Genomic DNA, 10,748 nt, shown 5'->3' with positions numbered 1-10,748 from the left:
ACACACACACTCTCTCTCTCTCCTCTGCCAAGTTGCCATATTCCAGTGGGTCACACCCTGTTTGATGAGGCATTTTAAGAACCTCAGACAGTCTGAAGCTATGCATGCAGACATGGATGTAAAAGAGGGTGGAGGAGGCAGAGACAATAGGAGAGAAGGGTGAAAAAAGGAGTGTGTGAAAGAGAGAAAAAACGTAACGCCCCTATGAGAGTGTGTGTGTGTGTGTGTGTGTGTGTGTGAGAGGGCTTTTTGGGAGTGTGTGCTGCAGACTGAGGCATTGACCCTTCTCTGGGAGTCTTCCCACTGAAATGTTGATGCAAAACCTCACACACACACACACACACACACACACACACACACACACACACACAGACACACACACACACACACCATCTGTTACACATGGCCCACACCACAGATAAGAGATAGCGACCACAAACACTCTGACCCGCCAAAACCTACAGCTAACCCACTTATGGCGTGACAGCCTCTCAAGTAGACCTCTCTCTCACACACACACACACACACACACACACACACACACACACACACACACACACACACACACACACACATGCACACACACACTAAAGTAAACACACACACACACTCACATAGGCACACACACACACAGTAAAGGACTCTTCCATACTGCGTGTGACTGACCCTCATCGCACACCCGTAGTCGTAAGCTCCCTATACCCCCAATCAATTACCCAGGAGATGAGGCGGGATCTGCAAACAACTGATTAACCGACTGCAGAGAAACCTACATCCCCGGTGTCCCCCCTGCTGCGGCAGTGTGGACCCCCCCAGGCCTGTATGGAGCTCTACATGTGGGAGATGGACCCCCCAGGCCTGTATGGAGCTCTACATGTGGGAGATAGACCCCCCAGGCCTGTATGGAGCTCTACATGTGGGAGATGGACCCCCCCAGGCCTGTATGATGCTCTACATGTGGGAGATGGACCCCCCCAGGCCTGTATGGAGCTCTACATGTGGGAGACTAAATCTGAGGTGGGGGGTGGAGAGGGAGGGGAAGGGGTGCTTCAGGGATTCAGGGGATTTTACACCTGCGGGGATCCCACCTTGCCAAATTCTACCAGAGAACAGCTAGCGTACACATGTTTCTCAGTTTTTAAAAAGCAAAGAAGCTAACCGAAGACAAAATAATCACAAGCCTGAAATAATTATAAAAAAAAATATATTTTTCTTTTATTCCTTTTTTGCATGGGCTTTAAATAAAATATTGTCAAATATTACTCACTCTCTCTCTCGCTCCCTCTCTCACAAACACACACACACACACACTCACTCTCTTATTATAACTTGTGAGCCCTTGACTCTCTTTCCTGAGTCACTGTTGGAAGTAGGAAATCTCAGTAGCTGAATGTTACATTTGATTTGGTGTTTGCCAGCTGTATGAAGGCATAGTTTGGGGGGAAGGGGGGGGGGGGTACAGGGGGCTGGGGCTGGGACTTACCCCTGGCAGCGTCTTCTGTTCATGCAGAGCACTCTGGGCCTTCAACGCGGACTCTCGGGCGCAGTAGGTTAGAAAGGCACATCCTGCAGGGGGGGATGGGGGGGGGGGGGGGGGGGTAGAGACACAGAGCAGAGATTTCAGTCAGATGAGGAGGCAGAGGTGGCAAAATATAGATGAGACTTTTCGGTTTGAGCAGAGACAGATAGTCATCACACAAAACAGTGCTTACTCACAGAGAGACACAGGAGACTAAGAGAGGAGAGAGGAGAGGGAAAAAAAACATGTCGACATCAGATTTTTGCAAGAGGAAGAGAAACAATAAAGAAGGGACTGGTTGGCTATAAGAGAAAAAGAGAGAGAGAGAGAGAGAAATAAAGAGAAACAGAGAGAGAGAAAGAGAGGAAATTGATCCAAAAGTTTGAAGAACATTTTATAAGCAACAAAACTTGATGTTCTCAGAAATATGTAAACAGCAACAACAACACAAAGATGTCTCCTATCAGGCTCTGTGGGAGAAATCACTAATCCAGGTGTACATCACAAAACAAATCAAGTAAACACACATTTATCTGAGAATAAAAACACAGACTGAGCATCCAATCCACTGCTGGCCAGACAGCGAGACTCCCGCTCAGACTTGATGTGGGCATCGGCATGGGTCAGAGCAGGGTGGCGCACTGAGACAGAGAGCAGATGTCACCGGCACAGGCCCGTCCGAGCCGGGTCGGGCCACGCAGCCCCAGAGCAGGACAGAGAGAGAGAGAGAGAGAGAGAGAGAGAGGAAGAGAGAGAGAGAGAGAGAGAGAGAGAGAGAGAGAGAGAGAGAGAGAGAGGAGAGAGAGAGAGAGAGGAAGGCCGCGAGCCCTGATCAACACGGCCTGCTTTCACTGAGGTGGCAGCTTCTGCCCGGACAGACAGCTGGCCTCATGTGTTCTGACGTGAAGCAGCACGGAGTGGAGGCAAACGGCAGGCTGGAGAATATATTAATTTTTCTCATTAATCTAATATCATTCATCTAGTTCATCTTTGTCTTTCTGTTGTGTATCAAACCACAGGCTGCCATTACAGGCCACTGCACATAACACATTCTAACATATTTTAACAAATATTTTGGAACAAAGTAACACTTTGTTTAACAATAGCTTAGCAATGCTGTAATGAATACTGGCACCATTATGTACACAGTAGCATAGCCTGCTAATAGCATACTAATTGCTGTCATAGAATATTAATAACCTGCACTATGCATCCTTATCCTGAACTTGATATATGGAACTACATAGTAGTACAATGATAAATGTGTTTTCATTCATTATGCATTATTAATATGTTTAAAATATTACAATGTAGTTTAAAGAGTTTAGCATAGGCACATTAATATACTGTGATATAAAACAACCACAGAAGCTTGCCCAGCAACTCAATGAAACCATAGGGCCATAGAAAGCCACTTGTTGCTTATTTAATAATAGAAAAGGGGCAATTTCAGCCTCCTTACTTATGTCAACCTCTTGCCATCTATATTTATGTAAACCTCTTGTCAATTTTGAAAGTCTCGCATTTGATTTAAATTACTAAAATGAACAGTGAGGGAATAACAAACACATAAACCAATCATGTCCAACGTCTGCAAGACCATTTTAAAATGTAACAGTGAAGAGGGAGGAAAAATCAATCTCCTATCAAATCTCCCAGGCCATTTGCGTAGGTGCCATGTGACTATGCATTATGAGCTCCATCTCTCTCTCTCTCTCTCTCTCTCTCTCTCTCTCTCTCTCTCTCTCTCTCTTTCTCTCTCTTTCTCTCTCTTCCTCTCGGCAGCTAACAGAAAAGTGCCAGCCTTCATTAAAGCCAGGGAGGTGTTTCTGCTTCGGCTCCGACGGGTCGGAGCTGGGTGACCCTTTTTTGGGGTGGGAGGGAATTTTTTTTCCCCCTCTCACACCATGCAGCATAATTTCCCATTACTGCTTGTCACGCCTGCTACTGAGCCCTCCCGTGGGGCTGCACCCACACACACACACACACACACACACACACACACACACACATGCATTCACACATACACTCTCTCTCCCTCTCTCTTTCTCTCACACACACAAGCACGCATACATACACACACACACACACACACACACACACACACACAAACACACACATACTCATACTCAGGTCTGAGGCCAACTCAACACATTTCAACACATTCTGTACAAAATGGCTGTACCAGGAGAATAACCATGTATTCCATATGAAGTTCTGGTTCAGGAGCTTCAGGTCAGCTTGCTGGTTATTGTCTAGTAACAGCTGTGAGGGGGTACAGCTCCATGTGAACATACTACTGCAGAGACACTAGGGTGGTTCCCTCTAGAGGTGCAGACAGGGCCAAACAGGTCAAGCGGAGTAGAGCTCTCCCCTTTGTGATTCATGTGATGACTGACGGCATTGAGTTCCACACAGAGGAAGAGGGATACAAACACACATGCACACTCTCACCCAATCACACACACACATGTACACACACACACACACACACACACACACACACACACACACACACACACACACACACACACACACACACACAGACACACACACACACACAGACACACACACACACATTGACCTGCACACACACACTTACACAGCTGAGCAGAGGACAAACACACACTGCACAACCCAGTCAGTGAGAGAGGGCTGCTTGCTCAGAGGAATTCATCCACATCAACAATTAGGGCTGCTTAGAAGCTCAAAAGGCTGTAAAAACAAACAGTCTTCTACAGAGCCGCTTAATAAATGTAAAAATTAGCTAACTGTGTGTGTGTGTGTGTGTGTGTGTTTCTTGATGTGATTTGCCCCCAGTGCATCTTTGGTATCTTTGAAATGAGTAAACAACTGTTCCATAGTGTAACACCGTTAAAAAGAAAAAGTCAACTCCATGCAAATGGCAGGCACTGAAAACCTTCCTATGACTGTCATGTATGTGTAGGCCTGGGCTCGAGAAGCAGTTCCGTTAGCGTAGGTTATTGTAATTGTCAAACAAATGACAAGAACTCCTTCATGCATCTGAACTCGTTTACAGCCCAATTACGGCTCATTAAAATGTCTGATTTTGTTTATCAAGAGAGTGCGTAGTGTCAACAGGTTTGTTGTTTGCTTGTGACACAGACGTGCTAATTGGCTGAAAGATAATCCCGCCCACCTGGGCCGACAAAGACAAATAGCAGAATTAGAGCGGTGGATTGTGGAGTGTGGCCCGGCGTCGGCACGGCGAGTCTGCTGCGGATGTCGCTGCTGTGGGTGCTGCTCAGCTCTTTGTTGGTCGTGCAGATTTCCCATCAGTCCCTCTCCAGGATGCCCCAGCAGAAGATCTCAGGATGCTAAACAGGCATGTCTCTCTCTCTCTCTCTCTCCATCTTTCTCTCTCTTCCTTTCTTTCTCCATCGCTCTCTCTCTCTATCTTTGTCTCTTTCGGACACACACCTACACACCCACTCCTACACACACACACACACACACACACACACACACACTGTGCTTCAGCTCATGATCAAAGAGGTCACCCGAGTGCTGCCCTGTATCTGTCACTCAACGTGGACCAGCTGCCAATCACTGTCACAGCATCTCTAGGCCTTCTCCGCAGCCTTGCGCGGTAAACTCTCCTGATGACTTTGGTCTAATTCTTTGGGCAAGTGACCAAGGGTCACCTTATACTGGACGGTAATCACTGCACATAGACAACCAATGCCTGGGAGCAATGCCAGGATTTTTTCAGTCATTATACCTAGAATCAAAATATTTTAGCTGTCTAGTTTTTGGTAATGCCAATGACTAGTTGTTTAGTATAAAATTCCAATGAGCTGGCATTTAAACTGACATATCAGAGCTTTTGTGGGTCATCAAGTTGGCTGCTCAAGCTATTCCTATCTCCTACACATAGGAGGTTCAGTTTTTATTTGTTCTTTTTTATCTCTGTGCAGTAAGAATAAGATGAAATTAAGCCCATGGGAAGCATGTCATCTTTTCCTCTTTGCTGAGATCCAAAGCCTCACCAGGGCCTGATAGATCACTGTTCTCAAGCAGAAGATTTGCTCTCCTACCAACTCCTCAGTGTGTCTGTGTGCAGAGTGCTGCCAGTATCACTCACACACACACACACACACACACCAGTCTGCCGGAGGATTATGTTGCAGCACCATGCGTGGAGCAGAGAGACTGATGCTAGCTGCTCTGTGCACCCCTGTGCTGCAACCCAGGACGCCCCACTCCAGTTGTTATCCGCCTGCCACTTCTTAGGGTTCTCAGCCTGCCTCACACACACACACACACACACACACACACACACACACACACACACGCCCACGCACACACACACATATGCACGCATACACAATCATTCACATACATCCATACATATACACACATACTCACGCACAGGCCTCCTGCTGACGCATACATCAATGGAAGATATCCTTGCTGTGGGATCCCACTACACAAAATAACATAGCTCTGTGGCTAGCTGCTAAACATTTAAATTAGGAGGTCTCTGAACACACACACACACACACACACATACTCTCACACTTATACTATAACTCACTAACACACAAACACACACACACACACACTGACACACACACACACATTCTTTTTCTCTCTATTCTGTGAAAAGAGATGTAGCTCAAAAGCTAATTGCACACCTACACCAGAAGTTTGCCTTTCAAACATACTGTGTGCTCAACACCTGTGAGACTCGGAATACTACAAATGAGTTGTGTTTGAAAATGACCTGATGGAAAATAATTTAATTTAACAGCATTAGGCCTACAGTGTATCAGAGCACCAGTGCAGTTGCAGTCTCTAAAGGGTTGGACAGACTTCAGAATCAAACTAAACAGGCACTTTCATAAGCACCTACATTTTTGTAATCATGCTGAGTTGTATAAAATGCACATATTCAATGTATTTAAGGCAATTGCTATATTGTACAATGGTGAAAACTGGAATAACAAGTCTTGCCTGCATGTTCTAAAACAAATTTATTTAGATGTGTCCAAAAATAAAAATAGACACAAGCCAGATGTAAAATGGTATATGCCAAGCCGCCTATGTCTATGGGCGTTTGATGTTGGTGGTGAATGGTTTGGAGATGTGTGTGCCGCTCTAAGGACAAAAACGCGAATCCTACATGATTCATGACTGCGCAGAAGCAGCGTGATGTACTCAAAAACAAATGGTTCTATCAGAGTTGCACGGTTTGAGGCAATCCTCCGTAGCAGTCGTTTCTCCATCTGAAATTACGCTGCCCGCTGAGGTCGATGTTACTTGTTGCTATGCAGCCAGATTGCCCAGGACCTGAGAGGATTTTTATTTCATAATACAATATTTTATAAGATTGTATTAGGCGAAAAATGACTGCTGTGCCTTTCACAAGTCAAGCATGAGGTTACGGCAACTGCACAACCTGGTCACTTATTTGATGAAATTACGCCTTTCCAGGTGAGTGCAATGTTCGCCTTGTCAGTTCCACTGCCACAATATGAATAGCTTCCCGTTCAAGTTCCAGTAGTTTATCACCTGATCGTGCTGTGCAGTGCCGTTACTTTCGCGATTCAAAGGCCCAACCTTCTGGACCCTATTTACTTTTGGAATAACTGATCACACATAACTCGTTATGTTTTAACAGTTATGAGTAAGCAGAAATACAATTTGTTCATGAGATAAGATGTCTGAAAAACGTACAAGTGTACACAGAATTATCGAATGACACCATATATTTGTAGAATGAATGTGCCTCAGCTGGGAAATGTTTTGGGCCGTCGACGGGAAGGCTAGTCACTCGGAGTGACAAGCGATAGGCTATGGTCTGTAAGCATTGCAGGCCTTCTTGTTCTTCTCGTAGCAAATAGCCTCTCAATACTGACATTCAGCCACACTCGCCAAGGACGGGCGTAAACACCACAAGCACTCTTGGACTATTGTTTTAATCGATCATGTTCCGGCGGGTAGCAGGGTCTATGGATCCCCGAACAGATAACTCACCGAACAGGTGGCGTGTGGAGACCTTCAGAGCACGGCGCACCGGGCTCCGGCTCGTATCTGTGTCACGATACCCTTATACCTCTCGGCACAGCGAGGTCCTCCACGGCACCGAGGACTGAAAATGTAAACCAGCTGCTTTAGTACTATACAGTGCTGCGCCGTGTCTGACAGTGGTCCCACGGGGCGACTTCTGTGCAACCTGTATCTGCGCGATTAGCGTGCGCGCTCGGCACTGCGAAACAGTTTATGAGGAACAGGCTGTTAAACGGAAGGAAAAAGGCACTTTTCCGTATCTTTGCCCTTGTGATCCCACTTCTAATTCTACACCCGACAAGCATATGGAAATACAGAATGAGTTTAACTGTCAGAATTCATAAGCTTATAGGCCCAGGTTTTGAATTATTCAAAGGTGCGGTGAAAATGTTGGCAACAACCGGTTGCTTTCCTCAGTCGGAATCAGAATACGCACACATATTAAAATGTGTTCAAAATATTTCCATACATTTGTAACAGACAGGTATTATTTGAAAACAGTAAAATCCTTATGTAACCTAGTTATTACGTTCGTCAATGTTTCAAATCAGGTCAGAAATCAGCTTTTCTCTTAACATTTACTTATTTTCATTCTCTTCATCTATCTTCCCATGACCAAATGAACATCCGTTTATTCTTTATTATCTTTTTATTTGATCATATTTTAGAGTTGTTTCATACAATCCTGACAGACAAAGGAAATATAAACAGAAAGTAAAAGAACAGCTTGCCATCTATTAACAGGTGTAATGAAAATGGCAAATGAAAACATCAACAGCGTGAATCAACCATCAGTCATCATCCCACACCCTGTATAATGTCTAAATAATGGTTTATTAGATTATTATTAGATGCTATGGCGTTAAATGACATAAAGCAAAACCTCTGAACAGGTTAAGTGCTTGTTGCTGTATACCAACAGGGAAGCATTTAAAGGCTCGTTTTATCGCAAGACCTTTATTCGGATAGAGCGCCTTTACATATTTTATATGAGAGAGAATAGTCTGAGATGAATGTTCACAGTGGGTGTTGCAGGCCTATGATAGACGTGTGTAAGACACATCTCTACTACATAAGATTATTAAATTATTTTACAATGTGTGTGAACTAAATGTAAAAGCTATCATTTTGTCAAAAGTAACACTTGTGAGGGAGATAAATGTAAAAGTCTGAGTAAAAGCACTGTAAACGATTGATGTGAAACCAGCCAACTACTTCACGATACCAGTTTTCTTTGTTGCTTCTGAAAATGAATATGTAGACACAACATTTATCTCTGTAAAAACACAGCTGTACAACAATATAATTCATCTCCTGTTGTCAAGGCTTTGCTTGTTACTGCCCGCCTTACAAGCAACAGCATGCCAAACAAGCGGAGACACAGTTATTTTCGGCTCTTAATTGAGGCTTGGACGTATGTATTAGCCTTCACAAAAGGCCAAATCAGCATTGCCCGAACGCCTCGAATCACTAACATTTGCAGCTAATTTCCTTCCTCCTGATTGCCAGGCAGCGTTATCTGCACAGTGTAATGTCTAACTACGGAGCAGTAATGGGAGTGTGGGATTTAGTGAAAGGACATCTGAAATGAGGCACACATCACAGCATATTGCCCGACATATTCTTGCCAACACATAGTAGCCTACTGCGTGGCTCACACCTCCTCGCCTTGCGCCACATGATCTTCTGTGTAAACACACGCAGGCACACAAAAAGCCATTTTGGTCAGTGACACACGTGGATTTGGGGTAGAAAAACGAGCATGTATTGCCCCCACCCCCTTACACACACACACGCATGTACACACTCACACACACCGAGAGACATACATACACACACACACACGCACAGCCTGTCCTGGAGCGTTACGTTTATTTAGAAAGCAGTCTGCTGGAGCTACTTCTACTCGCCTTGTAAAACGTGCACAAATAACCACATATATTACTTGTATGCCCTTTGCAAATCAGGCAGACGCGTCAGCAGTAAAAGCGAACAGAAACCAACCTTTATGCATTCCTGTAAATCTGTCTTTCAGTACGGTGAGTTCGTATATCTTGCCGAATTCCTCAAACAGCGGTTTCAGGTCTTTCTCCTCAAGGTTTCTGGGGATCTGGCCAATGAAGAGCTTGATGGCGTCGTGGTCCTTCATGGGAATGGTGTTCTGTCCGATTGTAAGCCCGTTCATTCTGCCGGCGCTGGTCGTAGTGCTGAATCCATTCTCTTGCTGCACTCCGTTTGCTGTGACTGTAGCCATCTTTCTTCAATGGACCAGCGGCTTCAAGCTTGCTCTCTCTCTCTCTCTCTCACTCGCTCCCACTCTCTCCCTCGCTCTCACGCTCGCTCGCGCTCTCTCACTTCCCCTCTCCCTCTCCGCGGTTCCCTCGCACCACTCACGCTCTCCCTTTTCTGTTCTCCCTCAAACCAACTGCACACTCCTCCTCTCCCTTCCTGCCTGCCTTCCTTCCTTTATTTTACTCTCCTCTTTTGCACACAGTCCTTCGCCTGACTGTGCCCCCCTCTAAACCAGTGTTTTCTCTGTCTTGTGATTAAGCCTTATTTATGTTTTGTGTGTTTTCATCCCTCGTCCCGTTCTCAGTCTGTTTCTTTTCTCCCCGTGTCAGCTGCCACTCTGCCTTCGTGACGTCAACTCATAGGCTCTTGACTAGACCCTCGGCTAATTTGCATAATAAGCCCTGCTTAGCCAATGAGAGAATAGGACGACCGAGGGCCCGCGGGGTGGAGTGCGAATCCAAACATTTGTGTAAAGGGAAAGCTCGGGACATTTAAGAAGCAGAAAAAGCAAACTCGCCTCGGCGCTTGTCACATATTACGCTCTTAAACATACTAAGGTGCAAATCAATAACAAAAATATTGTGAATCAGACAAAGAATGTCATTACCATGTTCAGAAAACAATACCACCTTTGTTAATCCTCTATAACAATGCACTGGTTTTTAAAACAAATGAAAATGATATCATAATGAAAGGATTTAAAACAATAGTTACCATATGTTTATCACACTATATTACCTCCTTATATTACATTTTGTTTTGAAGTTGAAGGCTGGTTTCATCCATTTAGAGGGCTTTAGTAGCCATTGTAAGACTCGTAGAGGGACCACTCGGACTTGTTGCTGTCCATGGTGCTGAATTCTCCGTATGTTAGAGTGAGCTATTTGTGTGGTGTTGTGTGGAT

General features: G+C 45.0%; 1 protein-coding gene across 13 annotated transcripts in view; it reads right to left on the bottom strand.

Moving 5' to 3' along the window:
- Window positions 1-10,161, bottom strand: part of celf6 (CUGBP Elav-like family member 6) — a 171,210-nt gene extending 161,049 nt beyond the window's left edge. For all 13 annotated transcript variants that reach the window (XM_042061719.1, XM_042061720.1, XM_042061724.1 and 10 more), the window contains exons 1-2: window positions 9,557-10,161; window positions 1,484-1,566 (exon numbers count right to left, since the gene is read on the bottom strand). In XM_042061719.1, the coding sequence (XP_041917653.1) occupies window positions 1,484-1,566; window positions 9,557-9,806 (333 nt within the window). In that variant the 5' untranslated portion in view covers window positions 9,807-10,161. The remainder of the gene's footprint in view (window positions 1-1,483; window positions 1,567-9,556) is intronic.
- Between the last annotated feature and the right edge of the window lie 587 nt (window positions 10,162-10,748).

Source organism: Alosa sapidissima, chromosome 14 (assembly GCF_018492685.1).
Source record: "Alosa sapidissima isolate fAloSap1 chromosome 14, fAloSap1.pri, whole genome shotgun sequence".
In the NCBI taxonomy this organism is placed as follows: domain Eukaryota; kingdom Metazoa; phylum Chordata; class Actinopteri; order Clupeiformes; family Clupeidae; genus Alosa; species Alosa sapidissima.
The sequence above is the reverse complement of the archived record's forward strand: the minus strand, read 5'-3'. Positions and strand labels throughout refer to the sequence as shown.